This window comes from Podarcis vaucheri, assembly GCF_965113315.1.
Source record: "Podarcis vaucheri genome assembly, chromosome: 6".
In the NCBI taxonomy this organism is placed as follows: Eukaryota; Metazoa; Chordata; class Lepidosauria; order Squamata; family Lacertidae; genus Podarcis; species Podarcis vaucheri.
Window position 1 is genome coordinate 48,727,499 of NC_138764.1, and position 24,570 is coordinate 48,752,068.

At 41.8% G+C, this 24,570-nt stretch overlaps 1 protein-coding gene across 2 annotated transcripts in view; it reads left to right on the plus strand.

Annotated features, from left to right (window-relative positions):
- The window catches only part of USP24 (ubiquitin specific peptidase 24), a 73,607-nt gene that overhangs the window by 47,254 nt on the left and 1,783 nt on the right, over positions 1-24,570 (plus strand). For both annotated transcript variants that reach the window (XM_082228693.1, XM_082228694.1), the window contains exons 39-66: positions 450-641; positions 1,426-1,543; positions 2,505-2,649; positions 2,891-3,010; positions 4,057-4,182; positions 4,642-4,740; positions 4,849-4,931; positions 6,349-6,490; positions 6,962-7,081; positions 7,516-7,736; positions 8,579-8,703; positions 9,347-9,488; positions 10,448-10,598; positions 11,405-11,500; positions 12,695-12,798; positions 12,897-13,010; positions 13,613-13,709; positions 14,743-14,859; positions 15,365-15,457; positions 16,245-16,347; positions 17,812-17,933; positions 18,097-18,210; positions 19,175-19,240; positions 19,600-19,666; positions 20,725-20,806; positions 21,427-21,502; positions 21,595-21,681; positions 22,594-22,704. In XM_082228693.1, the coding sequence (XP_082084819.1) occupies positions 450-641; positions 1,426-1,543; positions 2,505-2,649; positions 2,891-3,010; positions 4,057-4,182; positions 4,642-4,740; positions 4,849-4,931; positions 6,349-6,490; positions 6,962-7,081; positions 7,516-7,736; positions 8,579-8,703; positions 9,347-9,488; positions 10,448-10,598; positions 11,405-11,500; positions 12,695-12,798; positions 12,897-13,010; positions 13,613-13,709; positions 14,743-14,859; positions 15,365-15,457; positions 16,245-16,347; positions 17,812-17,933; positions 18,097-18,210; positions 19,175-19,240; positions 19,600-19,666; positions 20,725-20,806; positions 21,427-21,502; positions 21,595-21,681; positions 22,594-22,704 (3,233 nt within the window). The remainder of the gene's footprint in view (positions 1-449; positions 642-1,425; positions 1,544-2,504; positions 2,650-2,890; positions 3,011-4,056; positions 4,183-4,641; positions 4,741-4,848; positions 4,932-6,348; positions 6,491-6,961; positions 7,082-7,515; positions 7,737-8,578; positions 8,704-9,346; positions 9,489-10,447; positions 10,599-11,404; positions 11,501-12,694; positions 12,799-12,896; positions 13,011-13,612; positions 13,710-14,742; positions 14,860-15,364; positions 15,458-16,244; positions 16,348-17,811; positions 17,934-18,096; positions 18,211-19,174; positions 19,241-19,599; positions 19,667-20,724; positions 20,807-21,426; positions 21,503-21,594; positions 21,682-22,593; positions 22,705-24,570) is intronic.

A 24,570-nucleotide genomic window follows, 5' to 3' on the forward strand; every position in this document is an offset into this window, starting at 1 on the left:
CCAGATGGGCGGGGTATAAATAATAAAAGTATTACTATTACCATTTCCTACCTTTTCAAGACCATAAGAAACTACACACTACAACTACCATAGCATTCAACTTTCTTGCAGATGGAAATAACATACAAGAGCCACTTTGGCTTTTTTCACATTGTTTTATAGAACTAGGAAAAGTGGCCAGGATAATGCTTGCATGTTCTTTGCCACTAGGGGATGTATGTAGGAGTATGAGCAAGTAATAGAAAGGCAAAAGAGCCAAAAAATGCTATTTGCCTTTATAATAACTTTTTTTTTTAAAGGAACGTTTACCTGTGTCTTGACATTTCATTTCCAAAAAGTAATTCTGTGTTCATTTTAAGCTAAATGATATCTTTTATATGAAACAAAATGTTAACCTAAGTTTGTCCATCTGTTCTGTAAGCTTAACCCATGTGGTTTTTCTTACCTAGCTTCAGAAATGGAACAGCTAAAGATTAGCCCAGCTGCTATGTTGGAGGATGAGATCACGTGGTTGGATAACTTTGAACCTACCCGTGCAGCTGAATGTGAAACCAGTGAAGCTGACAATGTGTTGTTGGCGGGACATTTGAGGCTCATTAAGACCCTCCTGTCACTTTGCGGAACAGAGAAGGAAATGCTAGGTAACTTGCTTTCAGTGCTTAGTTGTGTCATTACAATGTTAAACCTAGTGATTTCTTCCTCGCTGCTGTGATCGCTTAGGCTTCAGGTCACCAGAATTCCTAATTTGTCAGGTCAGGCTGCTTGCATCTGGTTGCCATGGGCAACAAGAGTTCTAATTTTCACAGTGGAAAGAGAATGGTTCTTCACCTCCTTTGTGGAGCAAGGTTTAAGCTTTCAGGCAAACAAGCAAATGCAGCAAATTTGGCAGTATGAACAACTATCTCTTAGGATAAGACCTGAGTGAGCAGAGGTTGTCTCACGTTCCTGCCTGCTTAGAACATACTTCAAATAGCAGTGGTCTTAAATGAAAATTATTTGCTGTTTCCCACATTTGATTCGTAGTGCTTTGGTCATAAACTAGACAATTAGAACAAAAATAACAGTTATCTGGGGTGCTGATAGCTATATGTGTAGCTTACAATAAAACAGGAACAGCATGTGATGCCATTTGATAATCATTGCTTAATTGTTTTAGTAAAGGGAGGGGAAACTCTGGTGGTGGTGCTCTTTAAATACAGTGAAAGCTGCTATAGTCCGGCTTGTGTTCCGCCAAGGTGAAGCTATCTGTTCTGACACTGGCAGCAGTTATCCAGTAAGACCTTTCTCAGCTCTGCTTCCTATGACCTGTTTAAGTGGAGATGATAGGAAAAGCATGGTCCCTCACTGGGCACCTTTTTCTTGCATGATCATTTATTATAAATCATGTAACGATCAACATTGAACATAGTGTTATTCCCTTTATAGGTTCGTCTTTGATCAAACCATTATTAGATGACTTCCTCTTCCGAGCATCTAGGATTATTCTGAACAGCCATTCTCCAGCTGGCAGTGTGGCTGCCACTCAGCAAGACTTTCATCCAAAGTAAAGAGTGCATGAGGACTTTCGTTGTATTAAACAAAGAAGCACAGAGGGCTCGGATCTACCATCCTTGAATAGTCAATCAGCTTTGTGCAGAATGGAACAATTTCCTTTTTTAAAAAAAGACATTAAAGTAAACTTCATAAGCAGTGCTTGAGTGTGCCGAGAAATTAAATAACCGAGAATAAATGTGGTTCCTGAGAGAGGCTATTAAGAAACAGATTGAAATACTACTCAATTATAAATCATCTATATTGCTCTCATGTCCTTTATTACATTTTTAGAACATGATGTTCCATATCTGTGGAGAATCACATTTCAGATTCTTTAAGATTATTAAGCAATGTTTTAAATGCTCTTCCAGAACTATTTATTTTTACTGTGCATAATTTGAATGGGTATAGTCAGTCCATTACAAAATCCAAAGGGCTCAGTTGTTTTAAAAAACAAAGCTCAATTCCTCTTTCAGAAGCAGAAAGGCATCTGAACAATTTATTGGACCATAGGGCTGGTGTAACTAACCCGTGCATTATCACAGTCCATAACTCCCTCAAAATGTTGAATGCCATACCCAGAAACAAAGAAATCGGGTTAACTGTTTTCGTAAATTTCTCTTATGGGTGTAACTTAACTTAGCCACTGAGCTTGGGATTTTATGCAGAAATCTAACTATTTTTCTGCTTAAGTGTCATTTTATTTACATCCCGGAACCACCCTTTCTTTAGGAGGGAATGATAAGCACACAGACTTGTTTTATTCCTTGCCTTCCTCTGCAAAATAAATAATATCCACTGGTCCAGGAAATAAAAATGCCCTGAACGGTTTTAAAATTGGACTGCACAGATGGGCATTAAACTTTACTTGGATTCCCTTTGGCAACTATTGGAAGTAGGTCATTTGATATAGCTTGCTAGTATGAAAACTGAATATGCAGCATGAACAAATTCTTCTTGCTCCCTTCTAGGTGCAGTACAGTGAATAGCCGATTAGCAGCATATGAAGTGCTGGTGATGCTGGCAGATAGCTCGCCTTCAAATCTACAGCTTATTACAAAAGAGCTGCTCTCTATGCATCACCAGCTTGATCCAGCTCTTTCCAAGGAATTTGATGTAAGTGCGTTGCTTCAATGGAAGTAATTTTTTTCACTCCAGCTATGTATATGTGAAGCTAAGTGTCAGATCTTCAGAATGGATTAAACAATGAGAGTCATAGAATTGTAGCGTTGGAAGGAACCATAATGAATACTTTTGGAAAGTCTCTTGGATATTCAGTTTTTCTAATGATTATATCCATTAATGCTTTAAATCTTCTTTGCTACAAATTTCTGCTCTCTGCCTCCCTATCTTCCAGTATCTCCCACCTGTAGACGGTCGATCCATTTCAGGATTTGTGGGGCTAAAAAATGGAGGTGCAACGTGTTACATGAATGCAGTCTTCCAACAGCTCTATATGCAGCCCGGACTTCCCGAGGTAATCTTTATTTACTGTTCTTAAAGCAAATTCTTTTGGAATGCCTGTTAACTTCACACATATAGTATGGACTCTGGGAAGGAAGGAGTGCTGAATCATGAAAATGGGCCACAACTCTGAGGTAAATCCAAAACTACCTAGTTCAGAAATTGCAAGGCTGAGAGTCATATGCAGTAAATGAGGGGATCTCTAACCTTGGTGGTGGGGTTTTGGCTCAGGCACATTTAGAAATCCAAAACTTTCTGGGACACCATAAAATGCCCATGTCACAGAATAAAAACTGTTGATGCTCACACAGGCAAAACACTTGTGTAGATGACAAAACAAACATGCAACACCCCCAGAAAAACACATACATCACAAAATAAACACAGTAAAAACTAGGCAAAACACGCATACCCTAGCAGTGACAAAAAGCATAACTTTGGAAATAATTAAAAGCCAGGAGAACACCCAGCCCCAAACAACAAAAGCAAATTGCACACAAACACAAGCACCAAAAACAAAACAACAGGAGAAGCACACATACAATTGGTCCATCATCCCCAAGCCTCCCAGACAGCAGCAGGATTCCTTTTCTTCTCTGAAAAGGTTTGGAGGCTAAACACAGAGCTGGAGCTTGCCTGCCCTCTTTCCCCTTCCTTTGAAGAATACCTCTGGGCCCACCTGGGCCGTAGTTGGAGCACATGGGCATTTGAAGCCCAGGCTCTTGCTCTGCTTTGCTTGGAGGACAGATACGGGAGCCTTGTGATCTCTCCTCCTTATTGTTCCTTTAAGGGGACAGAATGACTTCCAGTCCTTTGAGGTCGTGCAGTTTGGTGAGAAGCCTCTCAGTGAGGCCAGCCATGTGGCCCTACTCTTCGTCCCTTCCATCTTCCTAACCAGTATGTTTGTTGAAGGTGGGAATAGCTAATAAGGAAGCTTTGGGTATGTTGAATATTAATGTTAAATACCTTGGTTACTGCTCTTACCAACTCCTGACGAAACTGAACTGTTCCTTAGTGTGATGCATTTTCAATAACTTTCCTTGTCAATTGTTTCCAAAGGCATTGCTTTCGATTGACGATGACATGGACAATCCCGATGACAATGTGTTCTACCAAGTTCAATCACTCTTTGGTCACTTAATGGAGAGCAAGCTGCAGTATTACATACCTGAAAATTTCTGGAAGGTAATTCTCCCCACCCCCAATTTTAACATGTAGATTTAGGTCTAAACATACTGAAACGCAGCAATACTAAAAGGGCTCTTACCTGTTTGAATATCTACCTTGGTTTTCGAACAGCTTAGTTCTCAAATGTTTTAGCTCCCGAATGCCGCAAACCTGGAAATGACTGTTCCAGTTTGCGAACTATTTTCCTGCAGCCAATCAGAAGCTGTACTTTGCTTTCCGAACATTTTGGAAGTTGAATGGACTTCCAGAACTGATTCTGTTCAACTTCCAAGGTGCAACTGTAATATATAGTTCTCCCTATTGGTCACAATCCAGTGGTGCAGATCACTGGCATGTTCTCCTCTCCTTCCACTAGGAGGCAAGCTTTTTCCAGGGAACTAAGATGCATCTGCTGCTATCCTTAAGAGTCTCAGTATCTTAAAGCAGTGACTCTATGGAATACATTTTATATTTTAGATCTTCAAGATGTGGAACAAGGAGCTCTATGTACGTGAACAACAAGATGCTTATGAGTTCTTCACAAGTCTTATAGATCAGATGGATGAATACCTCAAGGTTATTTTTATGTTTGTTATGGTGTTATAATTACACAGTAATTCTTTTCATTAACAGCCACTTCATGTATAAGCTAGTTGCTATTAGCATTTTTTTTATCTCTTACAGAAAATAGGGCGAGACCAAATATTTAAGAACACTTTCCAGGGAATCTACTCTGATCAGAAAATCTGCAAGGACTGTCCTCATAGGTGGGTGAATTTTAACTAGGTTATTCCTAGTTACGGGTAGCCTACTTGGAAGAAAGAACTCATAATGTTAACTACTGGAACATTGTAGGAGAAGTACTTGATTTTCATCTTTGTTTAGTGCCATTCAGTGACTTCATTTTAAAGGAGAAAAAACTCTTGATAAGTACATGGCCGATTTCCCCCCTCAACTTTTTCTTTCAGATTAGCATGATTCAGGCATGGAATTCTCCTTTCCACAGGCAGGGCCATGTCTGTCATTCAGCAGCTTTCAACATTCCATGGGATATGGCCTACCCAGTCCTAACCCTGCCTGCTCTTTCAAGGCTCAACCATTTCTATCCTCCCTTCTCTGGATTATGTGGGAGAGGAGCCCGATCGCTTCTCAGTCAACACATTACATTAGATTTCTAAATTAATTTCTCAAGCCTTGATAATTCTCGTAGGTTTGGGTTTATACGAGCCGTTGCCAATTCTTCATTTTTAAAAGTAGAAATAAAAAACAGCAGCTTGGTTGCAAATACGGAAAACATGTTCCCAGCAGATGATGTCTGACTCTTTCCCAGCCTTTTCCCAACCTAGTGCCTTCCAGGCGTTTTGGGCTACAACTCCCATCATCCCTGATCATTGGCCATGTTGAGTGGGCCTGATGGGATTTGGAATCCAAAACCTCTGGAGGCTGCCAGGTGAAGGAAGGCTGCCATAGGTCTGTTTCTATGGCACGTGCCTCCCCTATCCTGTATGACACCCCCCACTCCCATTTCCTTGTCAATATGGTTAGTGTTGCATCTGTAATTATACTACTTAATTCTTCACAAATAGTAACCATGGTTAGTTTTTAAGCAGCAAACCCTCACCAGGATTGAAATTGCAGGGAGGACGGGTTGGAGCCATGAGTCTATAGCCTGCCATCTTATAGCACAATCCAAACTCAAGATCCTCTGGGATGAATGGGTTTGGTTCTGGCAGTTTTTGGGCTTCCTCAGCTGGGGATATGCTGGCAGAAGTCTTTCACCCTGTCTGAGGTAGAGGGTTGCCGACAGAAGTCTCAAAACAGGGAGGCATTCTGAGGGCCTGGCAGAGGTGGAACAGGGCAAGGAGAGACTTAGACCTTTTCCAAACCCCTTGCAATTAAGTCATGTGGCCTCACAACCCAGCAGAGCTTAGCCAGCAAAATGGGTGGTGTGAATCATATTCTTCCTTTACAGAGCTGGAAATAGGCTAAACTTAAGCCGATGTAAATTAAGATTTTCTACACTTAAGATTGCTCTGTAAACCATCAAAGGAGATGATAAGCCTCATGTCTGCAGTGGGTTTGACTGTTAAAGATATTGCCAAAAAGAGACATCTCTTAAACCATGAAACAATAGAGTTGGTAGTATTGCAGTCTAACCCTTTTTCATTATCCAATTTGGTGTAGGTATGAACGAGAGGAAGCCTTTATGGCTCTCAATCTAGGAGTCACTTCATGTCAAAGCCTGGAAATTTCATTGGATCAGTTTGTTAGAGGAGAAATTCTGGAAGGAAGTAATGCATATTACTGTGAGAAATGTAAAGAAAAGGTAATGCTTCTCCCCCACTTCCCTGGTGACAGTTAAAATACCTGTGAAATTCTAAGGGAGAGACAACCCAGGGTGTGTTAGTACACTTAGAGATCTGGAGAATGAGTCTAGTCCAAGCCCTCAAGTTTAATGTGTTCTTGTCTTTATCACATTGATATTCTGCGCTTCCTTCGATGAGTACTGGGTTGTATATATATATATTGGGGGGGGTGTCACTTCAGAATATCGGTGTCCTAGGCAAAGCAGAGACAAAATATTTGCATGTTTGAAAGTTTTTGCCTTTGAGAAAAGACGTGTTGTAAATGATTTGATAAGGAATTAGTAGTTAGTCTTTAGAAAATAGTTTTCCTGCTCTTTGATTCTATCAACCTAAATCCATAATTGTAAGAAAACCTCTCTACAGTGAGCAGGAAGTATGCATTCCGTGATGCTAAAATGAGTAGCTGGAGGTGACTCTCTTCTATTTTTAAGAGAACTACAGTAAAGCGGACGTGCATTAAAGCTCTGCCTAGCTTGTTGGTGATCCACCTCATGAGATTTGGATTTGATTGGGAAAGTGGACGTTCCATTAAGTACGATGAACAGATAAAGGTAAGCACAGCTGCTCTTTTATTTCTCTAAAGGCATTTTCTGGAATGGAATCTTTACTTCTCACCATTATTTATTCTGTTCCAAGTATGCATGTTGCCCACGGTGTATCTCTGTCCCTCTGATAGGCCTTTGACATTACCTGCCCTAACTACTAATGGTGCTTGCAGAGTTTCAAAAGAAGTGATTGTGACTTGCTTTCTGAGCTGAAGTCCATAATCTTCCTCACTGGAAAAAAATCGGAAGTTCCATTCTGAGTCCTGGAAAAACAGACAAACCTTCTGGTTTGCTCTATGACTCTCTGCATCCCATAAACTATTTCCTGTGTTCAGCCTTTAAAGGTTAGCCGCCCTGTGTTTTAGGTAATTACAGGAGGTTTATAAACAAGTAATAGGGCTCAGGTTTAAATTTAATCGGAAGTGTTTCCTTTCAAACAGTTCCCCTGGATGCTGAACATGGAACCCTATACAGTTTCAGGAATGGCCCGGCAAGATTCTTCCTCGGAAGTTGGCGACAATGGGCGACACGTCGATCAGGGAGGTGCAGGATCCCCACGGAAGAAAGTGGCCCCTACAGAAAACTATGAGCTGGTTGGGGTGATAGTGCACAGCGGTCAGGCCCATGCAGGCCACTACTATTCCTTTATCAAAGACAGACGGTAAAGAGAAAGTCTGCTCTGGGTGGGCTCTAATAGTTCTTTGCTTGAGTACTTTAAAGCAGCTAAGACCATGCAGTGTTAAACTTGCAAACTCCTATTGGCAAATGCATCATTTTTGTATAGCACTTTTTAAACCTCGGTATGGCACTGTGGGTTAAACCACAGAGCCTAGGACTTGCCAATCAGAAGGTCGGCAGTTCGAATCCCCGCAATGGGGTGAGGTCCCGTTGCTCGGTCCCTGCTCCTGCCAACCTAGCAGTTTGAAAGCACGTCAAAGTGCAAGTAGATAAATAGGTACCGCTCCAGCGAGAAGGTAAAAGGCGTTTCCGTGTGCTGCTCTGTTTTGCCAGAAGTGGCTTAGTCATGCTGGCCACATGACCCAGAAGCTGTACGCCGGCTCCCTCGGCCAATAAAGCGAGATGAGCGCCGCAACCCTCGAGTGGACCTAATGGTCAGGGGTCCCTTTACCTCTACCTTTATGAAAGTATACCAGAATGCTTGAAAGTTTTTGCAAATGTAATGGGGTAGCTCTGGCTTAAAACAAAACCAGAATCTTCCTTTCAAAGGATGTGTGTGACAGGAGGGATGATCTTTATAAAGTTTGAGTCATTGTATGAAACAGACTGGTGGTGAATGTGTCTGCCATCTTGCTATGATTTCTGATCCCTTTATATTCAGATCTGTTTTGTTCCATATTTGATTTTAACATGAAATCATTCTCAATGCAGATTATCTCTTTGGTAGCCATGAGAATTGGAAAGCTATTAGGAAACTTTGTTGAGATTTTTAAGCCATCATCTTTGACAGTGAACATGGCTTGTGTTTCTGTGTGTTTCCAACAGGGGATGTGGAAAAGGAAAATGGTTCAAATTCAATGACACAGTTGTTGAAGAATTTGAGTTGAATGATGAAACTTTGGAGTATGAATGCTTTGGCGGAGAGTATAGACCCAAAGTTTATGACCAGTGTAAGTATAAATGTTGTGTTCCATTATCACTTTTCCCCTCATTTAAATCTTACTCACTTCAGGGCTGAGTTACAGGATCACAGATGCTGATGTGGAAGTTTGGCATCTGTCTTCAGAAAAATTTAATAATATTACTCAGATACTGTATGGTTGCTGTCCTGTTGTTTTTTATTCTTTTCATATGGCTCCTTAACAAATTGAGAACTGAAGAGTGTAACTGGCGTGATCAGAGTTGCTACACAAACACATGCTTTTTCTACACAGAAGGCATTACCATGTAGGAAGCAACGTGAAACGTGCGTGTGATGTGTAGTGTATTGCTTCTGTGCATGCACACACACACACACACACACACACTGTGAAGCATGCATGCATATCAGTGCTATGCTGTTTCCTGCACAGACCTGCTTTTCTTGGTCGGGAGGAGAAAAATGTTTGACGTGAAATGGAAGTGAGCCACCTGCCTTCGGAAAATAAAATGCCATGGAAAATGTTGCTTGTTGACCCCCTTAATCAGCAATTTATTCTTTCCCCGTTGGAATGTGTAGATTTCCATTAACAACTGCCTGAAAGTTGTAGTTAGGCCAGTGTTCCTGCTGCAAGAATCAGGTCAGTCAACTATAAGGATATCTCTTCTTCGCAGCAAATCCATATCCTGATGTTCGCCGCCGCTACTGGAATGCCTACATGCTCTTCTACCAGAGAGTCTCTGACCAGAACTCGCCAGTTTTGCCAAAGAAAAGCAGAGTTAGCGTCGTGCGTCAGGAAGCTGAGGACCTGTCTTTGTAAGTTTACCTGCCTCTAACCCCGGTTATCTGATCCCTGCACAAGCAGAACATCTTGCTTCCCCTCCAGTCTCTCTCTCTCTCTCTCTCTCTCTCTCTCTCTCTCTCTCTCTCTGTGTGTGTGTGTGTGTGTTTAATCTACTTAACCAGAAGCTTATTCCTTCCATGAGGGACCTCTGCAGAATTTATAATCTTCTGTTCAGAGGAGTACTCTTGAGGCTATAATTTGGTTACGCATAAGCTCAGGACAGCTTCTGTGAGTATGTTTATGACTAGGGGCATCCAAGACACTTAGGAGGTGGGTACTATATGAAGGAATAGGACTGTACAAGCTACAGTATTGAAACTTTTTAAAGATATAACCTTGAAAAAGATATAACCATTTGGGGGTGAATACTTGCACCATTAAATCCTGCTAAAATGGCCAAAAAACATTTAGTCAGAGAAACCTTTGGTTTTCTCTTTACCTTGTTTCATTTTTTCCCATTAGCAGGGGGCTGGCCAGCTGACTCTATGAAGACTATTTTAATTATGAAAAAGAAATGGTTCAGTTATGAACATCATTGGGTATTACAGATACAGTGTATTAGTAGTAGCAGAAGCAGAGCTGTGAGAGAGAGAGGGCTTGGCAGGTTGTTGAATGCATGGGAGCATCTGTTTAGAGCAGTGTACTCAGCGCCAAGCAGTAAACAGCCCTGGAGACCTGATGAAGGAGGAGAAGCTACACTGGCTTCTTAGAAAACACTGTTCCACAGCCTGCTGCCCTAGCAAAGGATGCAGGATTGTAGCCACAATCAGCCATATAATGAGTTCAGGCCTTCCATGCGCAGAACGTAAAGTTATGATCAAATGTGCATTGCTAGATGCACAACATACTTGAGAACTTTGGCTTTGCACTTTGTCAAGCAAATGGAAAAATATATTTGCAGCATTGAGCTTACATGCGTTTTATTTCCCAGGTCTGCTCCATCTTCACCAGATGTTTCACCGCAATCATCGCCACGGCCCCACAGGCCCAGTAGTGACCGCTTGTCCATCTTGACCAAACTGGTCAAGAAAGGGGAGAAAAAAGGCTTATTTGTAGAGAAAATGCCAGTTCGGATATATCAGGTAAACAGTGTTAATGGCAGCTAGATAACATTATAAAAATGTCAGGTATTCACAAGCTCAATAGATAAAATTCTAGGTGTAATGGATATAGGTATATCTTTTGCTCTCTGAATTGTTCTGGAGCAAAACAAAAATCAAAATTTAATCTCGTAGATTTAGAGGTGACGCTTCATTTTAAAGCTATTCAGTTGAAGACCATTTCCTCATGTTGTAAGAATCAATAATCGAGAAATTAATCACATTTTGTGAAGAAATAGTTCTCTCTTGTAAGCCTATATGTCTGTCATTTTCAGTGGACAACTCAATTGTAGCTGTCCCTTTGTGTATCTTTGCTAGCACTATAACATAGAATAATAGAATTGTAGGGTTGGAAAGGGGCCCCAAGGGTCATCTAGTCCAACCCCCTGCAATGCAGGAATCTCAGCTGAAGCCATGACAGAAAATCATGTGAAAGTTTAGTTACTGTTTTATGGCACTGTAATAAATGTGAGTTCTGTTTTCTATTTATTTTGCTGGTAATTCTTCACATAGAATTTGCTATTAATCTCACTGCTGCAGCACACTGAGCCTGATGTTTTCAGTGAGCCTTTCCAGTATGACTTGATTAGCTTGGTGATAATTACAGCTAATTCAGCCCAAATCATGCCATTTCAAACATACAGTATGAGATATACATTGCTTCTAACATCCTGCTTTTAATGATGCTTTTGTTTACAAAATGTCATATTTTCTGTAAGAAAGATTTAGAAATTCTAAACATATCCTTGACTTTTATTTCTAAAACCAGACATGTGTTGTCATTTCAGATGGTGAGAGATGAAAACCTGAAGTTTATGAAGAACAGAGATGTCTACAGCAGTGACTATTTTAGCTTTGTTTTATCGTTAGCTTCATTAAATGCTGTGAGTGATGAATTTTATCTTTCAGATACTAAGTGAAGTGAATTGCTGAGGCTCAGTGGAGCCAGAACAAGATAAACTGTCCTCATTGGGAAGAGGGGGAGAAATTAAGACTATCCAGCAGCAAACTTCTTTTTTAAAAATGAATGCATTGTTGATATAGCATACTATGGCCTCTTTGATTACTTAACTGCAGTAAAACATATGTTCAGTCTCTGATTATATCTTTTAGGGTGTTCACTGCCTGTGTGTGGGCCAAAATACAGGGTGATTTGTGGGGCTGTCCTCCACCAAGTTGGATGAAGGATCCCACAAATCTTTATGTTCTGTCCTATTGTTTCTGTACTTTCCCCCTCATATATCTATTTTTTCCTACATCTCTTTGCAAGAAGGCTGTCCAGAATGTTGTTGAAGGGCTCTAGATTGTGTTTTTTGTCAAAGCACAGTGGTGTAGGACTTTTTAAGAAGTTAGAAGCTACTCACACACATATATATTAGCTCCTGTGTTGCTCTGCTTTAACAAAGAAAACTGAAACACCAAAACTCTGCGGCCAACATATTAGACACGCTAAGGCTGTATGGCTTATCGTAGGCCTGTAAAACCCATCAGAGGACACAACCACTGGAATGAAAAGGCTGGTATGAAGCATTTAATACACACACCTTTAATTATTGTATGAAGAGAAAAGGCAAGAGACAAATACCTGCTTCCCTCGCCCTTGTAAATTTCATCCACTTTGGTCAAAGGGAGGGGGCAGTTACACCATTTTTCAATTCTCCATTATAGTGAATGGGAACCTCAGAATTTTGTTTACACAAAACCAAATCAAATAGCAGGAAGCAATTTGAAAATGGATCAGAATTTTAAAACACATACAGTTACAAGGCAAATATTGAGCCCACTGCACACACTCATAGTTTGGTTTGAGCTAAAGCTCCCATAGTATAATCGAAGGGACAGAAGCTGTTTTCCCCCTTTCTTTAAACACCAAGGAGCTTATCACAAGAGTGGAAGTCACCAGTCACCACACATTTGACAAAGTGTTTTTCTGAAACCTCAGATAATTCTCTTTACTTTTTGTGCCATCCTAAAACTATTTTGGCACCATCTCAGTTCCAGTCTGAAAACTGTGTTTAAGAATCTTATCAGAAAGGCCAGTACTTGTGGTGTTATGTGATGCACTTTCTTTTTCTTAGACAAAGTTAAAGCACCCCCATTATCCATCTATGGCAAGAGTAAGTTTACAACTAGCAGTCCAGTTCCTCTTCCAGACGTGTCTGCGAACCAAGAAAAAACTCAGGTAACACTTTTAAAAGCTTTTTAAAAGAGAGAAAACTTATATTTCACATATTGAAGTCTTGCTGACCTTACTGTGATTGTTTTTTGGTGTTTTTTAAGGGTTGACATAGAAGAATGGATTGCAACCATTGATGCTTTGGTTTCTAAAAGTTTTGAAGCTTGTCAATGGTTGGTTGAATATTTAGTTGAGGCAGAAGGGCGAGAGCTCATAAAGTAAGTATCAATATAAGTACACAAGTCTAACTATTATATACTACTCACTTATCTTCATTAGAGGCATGTACCCAAAAATTTGTATACTTGGATGAATAAGCCATATGAGAGAATGATCTACTTGTGGAGAGGCAGATAGCCTTTTAGATATATTTTCTGGCAGGAAATATAATTTATGACATGAATATAAAAATTGCTTGATCCATTAAGTGCACAGTGAGTCAGTGTGTGTGTGTGTAGGCATGTGTCTGCTCCAAATGACAAGCTCTGTCACACTGAACGACTTTCAGTGGAAAGCCTATCTACATTGCTTTAGGCAGTCAATTACTGCTTCCTTTTAATCTGTCTATTTTGTTATGGTATTAAGTCCTGCTGATTTGAAGAATTCCTGTCAGACGCACATAGATATCATTTACATTCTATGAGGCACCTTCAGTTTGGCTATTAAGTGACCGTATCCAGTCTTTCTACTCTCAAAGAAGTGTAAATATTGGATTTCACACTTGAGTAAAAGGCAGGGATTGCAGATTTCTACTAGCACATGAGAGAGATGGATTCTATCGCGCGCATCTTCATTTTTATTGCATGTGTGCATTTTTCAGGACTTTTCTACTGGAATGCAGTGTGAGAGAGGTGCGAGTTGCTGTAGCCACCATTCTTGAAAAAACCTTAGACAGTGCCTTGTTTTATCAGGAAAAGGTCAGTAATATGTAACTGCTGGTATGCGAAACATTTCATTGCACTTCAGAAAATTGTATGCTGCTGCTTCATTAATGATATATGTTAATTGTTCCCCGCCCCTCTGCCGCCCTTGCTATTCTATCTTATTTCTTTAGTCTGTTCACTGCCAGAATCTTGTAACTAGTTTCAGACCTTTGCAAGTCCTATGATTCTGTGATGGTTTTGTCTAAGTGCGGTATTAAGTGTTGTGAGAAACTCCTACTTGAAAAAATAAGTTTCTGTTCTTACAACTGCAGAGATTCATTTGAGAATGTATGGTCGATGTTTGGTAAAATCTCAGGAGGTGGTTGGTGGTCAGAGGAAGAGGCTTAAATGTCCTGCCTAGCTCCTTGCATACACACGGACCAAAGTCGTCGTTGCTGTGCTCCATACCAAGCTTTTTAAGCTTGAGTGTTTTTACTTAAATTTGCTGGGCCAGTGGTCAGACTTGAAAGTGCTATAGTCCTTCTATTCTAAGAGTGTATACGCTGACGCCCTTCTTAAATAAAGTTATTTTGTTCTAAGGATATGTGTGAGTCCTGAAATGTATAATAATAATAATAATAATAATAATAATAATAATAATTAATAATTTTTATTTCTACCCCGCCCTCCCCAGCCAAGGCCGGGCTCAGAGCGGCTTACAAGCAATAATAAAAACAAATTGAATGATTACAACTTAAAAACAAAATTAAAATACAACATTAAAACATTAAAATATAGCCTCATCGCAGGAGGAGAAGGAAAGGAAAAAAGAAAGAAAGGGAGGGAGGGAGGGAATCAAATTGGCTCCAAGCCAAAGGCCAGGCGGATATGTAATAGAATTGTTCAGGGGGGGGTGTTAAGGAAGCCATGCCCAATGGCCAGCTGAACCAAGCTGCCTAGCATTTGTCTTAAGCAAGCCTAATAAATCCATAGGCAGTAGGTGCCTTTTATACTTATTATTAAATGTGCCTTAATTAAATCCGCCTTCCTGATAATACAAGATCTTCCCATCTTTACTTTTCAACAGTTGAAAAGTCTGCATCAGTTAGTGGATGTGCTGCTTGGTCTGCTGGACAAGGACGTCCCTGAGAACTGCAAAAACTGTGCCCAGTACTTCTTCTTGTTCAACAATTTTGTACAAAAGGTAAACCAAATACTCACTCTTCCACTTCTCTCTTTATTTGCCCTATGTCCTAGGACAAATTTATGTTATGGGTAAACATTACCATTATCACATAAAGGTAGATTGTTTTTCTCGATTTCTTACATAGCCATTTAGAGTTTAAACCTGTTACAGGTGCTCAAATCAAGCCCTGTTGACTGGAGAGCATGCCTTTCCCCAGGTGCTTTCCAGTGGTCTGCTGCAGTCTTTAGGGCATGTGTTTCCAGCTGTCAGGACTTCCTTTGTGTTCAGGGCATCCTATTGTTAAACTGGTAAGCAAGCAAACCTGAAAGAAAAAATATCTGCAAATCACATGGAATCTGGTGCTGTGGAGACATTCAAAACCCTGCCAGTCAGTAGTATATAATTTAATCATATGTGCTTTTGGAAAGTACGAAGCATAATAAGGAACCATAATCTAAAATGTGCAGGCATGCTCTGCATATGGAAACAGATGTGACCCTATGTTCTGTTTGTCCTTTCATAGCAGGGTATAAGAGCTTGTGATCTCCTTCTCAGGCATTCTGCCTTGAGGCATATGATCAACTTTCTCCTTGGTCCTAGCCGTCAGAATAACCAGGTAATGAGGTGCTTAATATCATCCAGTAGTCTAGGTAGAATATTTGTGTTGCCTTCAAGTTCATATACTCAGTTACAGAAACTACCCATTGGGATTAAAACCATTGTGAACTCTGTCTTCCGATTGCCACCGCTGCTCCTGTACCTGAGAGCCCAACAGAAGCAGCCAAGGAAATTTAAGCTGTGTGCTCCTCTTCCCCCTGCAGTCGTATGTGCAAGAAAACAGCCAGACTCCCTGCAGCTGCTTCCCTTGGGCCCAGCTCTGCGCTGCCAGCAGCATTTGAGGCAGGAGGGAGGCAGAGCCATGTGTCTGGCCTGCCTTGGCAGCTGCTGGTACTGACTGCCTCAAGCCTGTAGGTGATTCAGCACAACTCAGCCCCGTTCTGAACTTGCTGCATGCATTGCTTCTCCCTCTTGGAACACTCTGCCCATTGTTGGGACAAGTTGCTGATAGAAGGCTTTTTGCATTAATCAAACAGAAACGGGTGCCTACTTGCAACATAACCCGATTCATGGTGCGATATGCCTAGGTTCTGCTGTACCATAAAACTGAGTCTACCTTGGAAACTCAAAATGAGTTTTCCATATGGCACTCTATACTTTGCTACTAGTATATGAACACAGTTGCTGCTTACTTAAAGCAAGTATATGATTGGTTTTAGAAATGCTCTTCCCTTAAATAAAAGGAAAGACACAAAACTGAAAAGTATGTGCAGGCAATGATGTTTAAGCAGGGCTTGCAAAATAATCTTCTACTCTTTTTTTTAAATATTGCCTAACAAAAACAGAATCGCAGATGGAGTTCAGCCCAAGCTCGAGAGTTTGGGTTCCTCCATAATACCGTGGCGCTGCTTGTTTTGCACTCTGATGTCTCATCACAAAGGAATGTGGGTAAGTGTTTTATTTCACAAAACGAAATGGCCACTGTTAATAATGCAGCTTGGCAGATCTTCAGTAAAGAGATTAAACTTCCTCAGTTTACCCACCAAGAGCAACTCCTGGTTTTCAGTGACTTATTTGGAAGGAGTGTACGCCAGCCACCGTATTCAACTTTTAATCTGAAGCTTTGGGAAGCAGCCTGATCTGTTTGGAGCCAGTCTTTCCAATTCAACCCATTGTTATTCAGAGCAGAGCCAATTTAGATCTGTTAAAAATTAAGCTCTGTTTTCTCAACCCCTTCATGATAATGGAGAATCCAAAAACAGCTGTAACTTTCTTCCCTTTTCACAGAAGTGGGTTAAATTTGCCAGTGGGTCCTTGCTTGGAGGACCCTCCAGAATGGATTAAGACTGCAAACTAGGCATTTATATCCAGGGGGCACCTAAAGGTTAGATTCTTTTCCCATCAAAGGACGAGTTACACTTTTTTTCATTTTCTTCCAGAATTGGGTGAAATTTGTATGCACAGTCACCCTTTCTGTGAGGGAATGAAGCTTCACAGTGCTTCTCCCACAAGGACAGACTTGGCCATTTTAGGGTGGGCACACTAGGAATTGCGGGCAAAGAAAAAAGTGCTAGATTCTCAGGAAATATTGAGTGTGGGGAATGTCGCCCCTAGCAAAGACCCTTGTGCCCAAATGGTTGTAGTTAGGGGGTTGAGCTTCTGCCTCCCACAGCCATTTGGAGGCAAATTCTCTTCTCCCAAGGAGACTTGCATGGAAAGGGGTTGCTGCAAAACAGCACAAATCCGTAGGAAAAAGGGGTTTTCTCCCAGCAAGGACCTGTTACCATAAGGGTCAAAGGGCTGGTCTTCAGCCCCTTTCCCACTTACTTTGAGGCATACAATGGAAATCTTTCCATTCACTGTAAAGAATGGAACATGTAAAGAAATAGCTTTCAACCCCTCCTCTAAATATCTGATTGGAGTGCTCTGGGAAAAGAAATCAGTGTTTCAGAGCTAGACCTGTTTCTCAGATTCCACCACCTCTCCACCCTTCTGAGTTTTGGGAGTTTCCCCCAGTCAGCTTGACTTAGTTTCTGGGAGGCTAGGGGTGGGAATCAAGGGCACAGAGCCACATGGAGGCTTAGGGAGTCCCCAGTCCATCTGGAGGCACCATGCTAGTAGCACAGTCTGATGTGGGAATCTTCCCCAAATCACCCTGATTCACCTTGTAATTTGCAGTACACAGAACCAGTGCAAACCCCTGCTATTTACTCTCCGCATATAAAGTTGCTACTCAAAAGGAGTAGTGGTTCAACTATTTTCTCAGGAGGCAGGCAGGTGGGGGATGTCTCCTCGTATTTGTTCAGGAAGGCCCAAAATCATGTGGATCAAAGTTTTTGCTATCCTCTCCACCACTCGTCCCTCTGCATGTTTCCTGCCTCCATATTTCATTTCATTTCGTTTATTTTTCAGCTCCTGGTCTGTGTGTTCTGCATTCACCCCTTAGCATTACCACCTCTGGACCGCTCCTGGCCCTCCATGAAGAAGTAGAAGCTTTACTGTTCCTGCCGGAGGGAAAGCCTTATTTAATGGAGGTAAGCTACTGTTTTAGGCCCATAAATTATGAGGCTTGGGTTGGGTCTTCAATGTGAAGAACATTTAAAAAGAGCAAATCTACAAGCTTCCCAAAGCTGGATTTTTATTTTTATTTTAAGAAAGAACGGCTGCCTGATCTGACTCTTTGTGTTTCTTCATTAGGTAATGTACGCATTAAGGGAGCTAACTGGATCGCTGATGGTCCTCCTTGAGATGGTGGTGTACTGCTGCTTTTGTAATGAGCACTTTTCCTTTACCATGCTCCATTTCATCAAGGTAAGGAGAAACCAGTCAGGGTACACTTTCAAAACATGGCCTGTTCTACGTTGGTGCCTGAGGCATGTGTGTGTGTGCGCGCGCACACACACACACATGTCTGTGTACGTAGCAGCTCTGTGCAGTACAGAATCGAATTGCCTGTTGCATCATCTCCATATTGGCAGATGCCAATTTTTCAGAATGAAAGAGCTTATTTGCACTTCACCGTACACATTAGCTATTGTAGCACATGAAAAGGCTCTGCAAAAAGGTACAAATAGCCACAGCTTCTGGCATATTCCTCCATTCATTCATTCATCCATGCACTCCATGCATGCATATTAATTGCATTTCTATCCCACCCTTTTTGCGAAGGAGCTGAAGGTGGCATGCATGGTTCTTCCCTTCCTCAATCCCCACAACAACGCTGTGAGGTAGGTTAAGCTAAGAGACTGCGACTGGCCCAAGGTTACCCAGTGAGCTTCATTGCCAAGTGGGGATTTGAACCCTGGTCTCCTAGATCATAGTGCAGCATATTTCATATTTATAAACGTAACTTGCTTGCTTTTACGAGAGCAAAACGTTTATATTTGAAATAGCAAAACCAACAAAAATTGCTTAGTTTCCAGGAAGCAGGAGATCTGTATATGTTTTAGCCCATAGTTTGTACACCTCTCACTTCTCTAATTTTTCTATTTTATGTGTTTGGTTCCTGCTGCCAGCACCCTAGCCTTTGAACCAATGCTCTTCAGAAAAAAATCACAAATAAAGAATTCTTCCCCAGAACAAATTGGGGAAAAAAATGTTTAAATGTATTTCTCTGATGACACAGGCTTCTGATAAAAGTGCAGATATCTAGCCCCCACCTTGTTATAATTTAGGGGTTTTTAAAAATGCAAAATCATATATGAATGATTATCCTAAATCTGATATTCATCTGTGTGCCCTTCCACCTGCTTAAATCTGCGTCTTCAACTTACAGAATCAGCTGGAGACCACTCCACCCCATGAATTGAAGAACACCTTCCAGCTTCTTCATGAGATATTGGTAACTGAACACACTTTAATAACAAGCAGGGGGGGTTTTTTGCTTGTTTGTGTTACGCTGTTCACTCAGTTGATAAGCATTGGAGTATAGATGCCAAAAACGAAACTAATTTATACAACCAATTTATGCAACCAGGGATTTCCCCTATTCTGGTTTTTGCAGTGTCATAATATTAGTTATCTTGCTAACATAACAATGGATATAATCTAGCCAAGGTAGAATCAAGAGAAAGCGCTAATGTGCAAGCAGAAGTCCTTTGTACTAGTGGAAAGACTTCATTGGGTACAACCAAGAAATGTATAACTATACGATAGATTCCAAGTATCTGTATAAACTAATTGTTCTGTTCCTTTTCGCAGATTATTGAAGATCCTTTGCAAATAGAGCGGGTCAAGTTTGCATTTGAGACAGAAAATGGATTGCTGGGTGAGTAAACCTGCTGTGAGGTGTTAATGGATCCAAAGAACCTTGTAGGTTCTTCCATGCATGCAAAGAGGATTTGTTTTTTCTCATCTTCCTGGCAAATCACTTTGAAATTGTGGGAAACTTCCAAAACAAAAAATTGGCAGTAAGAAAATCAATGGATTTAAGATCCAGTAGTCGCACAAGTGAAAGGCAGGTTGCACAAGCAACCTTCCTCTTCTTTCCACCTGAAAACTCTCTAGGGTGTGATGGGGCTGTGTGATACAGAGTGGCAATGCAGGAGAGGTGAATTTCCCCCTTCCAGTGACAACAGTTGAGCCCCACCAAAAAAAACGTCTGGACAGGGTTTTCATTTTGTACAGAAGCCGGGGGGGGGGGTGGAGGAGATCATTTGCGTAAGCAGCCTTACACTTCCACAGCTAACGGATACTGCCCACAATCTCTGTCCTTGAATATATTCAAGTGAAGAATTAGAAACAAATTTATGATGTGTGAATTCAAAAGGAGCTTTTTTTTTTAATGTGAAGACTTGATTCATATAGAAACTGAAGCGCTTTTTATCATTTTGACTACTACGTCAGAGGCAGGTGGCATCAAAAGAACAGAAATCCTGTAGGTAACGGGGGGTGGGGTATGTTGATAACCAAATTTCATCATCTTTAAGTGCTCTATTATAACCTAGGTTGTAATCACACAGCTCATTGCATGTTTGAACTAGAAAGGGGGTCTTAACATTTTGTTGTTGTTAAGTAAGACATGAATCATAGGCTAAATTCATACGTTGCACCAAACTATGCTTTTGTCTAAGTTAGCGAACCATAGTTACAGCTACTGTCTGCAGAAGCTGGTGCTGCTCAATGAAAGTGAGGAATATTTATGAAAAACTTCTTGAAATGATGGTTTGTCTGTGGAACGTTTTGAAACTACAACCATGGTTTAGATTCTACACTCTGGTTAGTGGTCTGACATGAAGCCCAAACTAGGATGTAGGACCAAATCTCCCTGCTTTATGGCAGGGCCCACTTTAATACTGATTAATCTCCTTTCTTTTCCTTCAACAGCACTGATGCACCACAGTAATAACCATGTGGACAGCAGTCGCTGTTATCAGTGTGTCAAATTCTTGGTCACTCTTGCTCAGAAGTAAGTATAACACTCAGTGAAACGGAAGTCGGTGTGTTCTGTTTGTATTAAGTCACATTATTATAAGAAGCAGCTGTGTCTTCAGCAAGCCTTTGCCAGTTCTCTTTTATCTTTTTTCAGGCCCAAATAAAATGTGTAGGATCCATTTATAACCTAGATAAGGGGTCTGCTTCTTGTGAACCGGTGATCCAGGAAAGACTAGTTGTATGGATACCTAAAGAACGTTCAGTGCTGTGCATTCAGTTGCATTGTAATGGTAGCAGGCTCAAAGAAAACACTGTACAGAACAGCAAATATGAGGCCTGTGCTGTTTGAAAAATAGTGATGTTCTGTCATTTGTAAAATCGTCCCATCACTGCAATGTATCATAGCCGCTCAGCTGACTGACTGTGACAAGAAAGAATTTCCCCGTGTGACAAGGAAGGAAAGGTTTTGTAAACTGGAAGAATTTGTACTTTGGAGACGTTCTGAAACATTGGACTCCAGCCTGCTCTGTATCGCAGCACACAAGCAAAGGCAGTGAATTGCACAGCCAGACAGTTCATAAAGTATGAAAAGGGAGTGTGGTCCTAAATTACCTTCAGATAAATAGTTTTAATAATTTGCTTTGGATTTCAAAGGTGCTCTGCTGCTAAAGATTATTTCAAGGAGAATTCCCATCATTGGAGTTGGGCTGTACAGTGGCTTCAAATAAAGGTAATTTAAACCCTTTCGTTACAAAAGTTTATTCACGTGGCTATAGTACTGTTCCACAGTTTCCATTAATGGATGCTTTCATATTTCTCTAGATGTCTGAACACTACTGGGCTCCACAGAGTAATGTATCCAATGAAACCTCAACCGCCAAAACCTTTCAGCGCACTATTTCTGCACAGGTCAGCCTAAATTTGACACTCTTTACACAGAATCTCTGTGGGCTATAGTTACCGTGTGTGTGCGCGCGCGCGCGCGCGCACGCATGCGTTTATACAAATATAATGAAAATGGTAATGCTGTCTAGCATTTTTGCTGTCATGTGCAGTACTCTCCTGTCTAATTACTATGTAATACTGGCCGATGATTGCCAAGTTTTATTTATGAAAGGCACAGCAAACTTGGTGCACAAATGCTGCAAGCTACATGCGTGTATGCATACATTACCAGTCTTCATAGGCTTGAAATTCATTAGCATGACTGATTTTTAAATAATTTCAAGTTGCCCATTGCTTTAAACATTGAAACAGGACTGAAGTACCATAACTTTCCAGTTTGCTCTTTTAAAAAATAAACCTCATACAGCTGGGCTGAGGGACCAGGAGCCAAATCCAGCTCTCCTGCCCTCTCAGCATCTCGCCCTTGGCGCTCTCCCCAGGCCACACTCCTCATTTGTTCTGCCTTTGCATTTGGAGTGCTTTTGGTCCGTTAGTGTCCCTGAACAGAAGGTGAAGACTGTGTGTGAACTAGCCTACTATGCAAAGGTGAAAGCTGTTTGTTGCTCCTCCCCCTTTTGCTTCTGGCTCCGCCCTCCACTACCATGTGGTTTTCCAAGGTTGCACAGAAGGGAATATGGCCCACGGGCTAAGAAAAAGGAGCCCCTGCCCTGCAGTATAGCAAGGAATTTTTGTTAAGTCTCTGATATGGTATCACTACCATGCTCTTTTTTAAAAAAAAACAAAAACCAGTTTGCCATATTTGAACCAGTGCCAATTTATGCCTGTTTGCAAGCACAGCATTTCTTTTTCCTAGTAAGCAGCAACATTGTGTAAAAAGTATTTACTTGGCTCTGAAGTCCTATGGTTTTCCTTTAGGACACGCTGGCATATGCCACAGCGTTGCTGAATGAGAAGGATCAATCAGGAAGCAGTAACGGATCCGAGAGCAGCCCAGCCAATGAGAATGGTGGCAGACATCTACCACAGGTAAAGGGCAAGGTTGTTCTCAGTCCGTTACCTGCATGCTTGCTGCTGACGGCTTCCTAATTGGCATTGCCTCTTCAAAGCTGAGTGACTAATACTTAGGAAATGGTTTGATTTCCGTTCACCGTTCTTGCTTTGCATAACCTGATGCTGAAAACTTTCGAATTCCACCCCAGAAGCTCACCTGTTTTATAATCGTGGTTGTTTTCAATAGACAACCATAATTCCCATTCATGCGTTCAAGAAGCTGTGAGAGTGGTTGCTTGACTTGAGAGTTTTGCAGAGACGGCTTCATATAGAAAGTAATTTGTGCAAGTAGCTCCCCACATGGTTCCAACTCATTTTAAACCCCACCCAGTGCAAATGAATTGAGCTTGTGCATTCTTCTGTCAAAAGCTGAAATGTAAACTTTTGTAAGCCAGGTAGGACCCTACCACCTGTCTTCCTCAAGAACCATTTGCAGTGTTCTTTGTTTCAAAGGCCTTGTTGCCCAGCTTGATTTGACTTCAGGCCAGTCTAGCACCAAAGAGTGATAAGCACAAAGCATCAGAATACTGAAATACTTAGGGTAACAGGCACAGAACAGTTTCACAATATAGCCAAGATAAGTTTGATACTAGCCTGGTTTAAGATGCATCTGTTTCTAGGCAATATAGTGGAGTTCTTAAGCACATTACTTTCTTAGATGAAATTCACTCTCTCAGACTTTAAAGAACTTAGGCAAGAATTAGCTCTACCAGCAGCATCTTGGAGGCTTAATTTGGTTTGGCATACATTTACCATAGTGCGCCTTCCTGGTGATGCTTGTGCCATTCAGATCAGCAAAATAATTGCTGAGCAGTTCTAAATTGCCAGCTACACGGTGATAGTTCACAGTGCCTGAGGTCTACGATGCAGTGGCGTAGCGTGGGGGGTGCCAGGGGTGCCGGCCGCACCGGGCGCAACATCTGGGGGGGGCGCGCTCGCTGCCTCCGGAGTCGCCGAAGAGCCTCGGGCGCAGGCTGTAGCGGAGCCGCATGTCTCGCGGAACCGACGAGCTGTGCGCGCATCCGGGCTGAAGGCGCCCGGCAGGCAGCGGCTCTCAGCGCTCGCCGCGGAGGACGCGCCAGGCAGCCCCTCCTCACAGCCCCGCCTCCGCCGGTGCTGCTGCAGCTGCTGGGCCGTTGCATTTTCCTCGCCTCTCTGCCCCCCTCCTCCTCCGGGCAAGCGGGGTCGTTTGGGCGGCAGCGCCAGCGGCAACTCGCAGGTTAGGGGTTAGGGGGGGGCGCAAATTACTTGCCTTGCCCCGGGTTAGGGGGCGCAAATTACTTGCCTTGCCCCGGGTGCTGACAACTCACGCTATGCCGCTGCTACGATGTACTGCCCATGATCTCCATAGCATCTTGAGACACTTCACTTGGCACCTGCTAAGACCCACTGCCCCTCCCAATACTCTTTAAAGGGCATTTGGCTCCCCCCCCCCACTTTCCATGGGTAGAAATAAAAGGGCATGCATCCAGCCACACCTTCATCTTGTCTCCTTTTCACCAGAATGCTTCTTGCCCACCCACTTTTTTGTTCAGTTGCTTGTTTTGGTTTCGTGAAGGTTGCCAGCTTGCTTGTTTTGAGGGAGGTAGTTTGCGTGTTTTTTGTTGGTTGGAGGGCATTTTGCTTGTTTTGGTGAGGAGGTTGCCTGCTTTTATCTTTATCTGTTTTATTTGGGAGAGGGTGGTCTCGGCACTGCCTATTCCTTCTGTGAAATGGGTGTATTGTGTTGCCTGCTTCAGATTTCCAAATGTGCTTTCAAACCCCAGAAGGCTAGGGACCCCTGCATTATTTGATACTTGGAAGAGTACATATGCTTTCCTAACTCTTTTGTGTTTTTGAAAG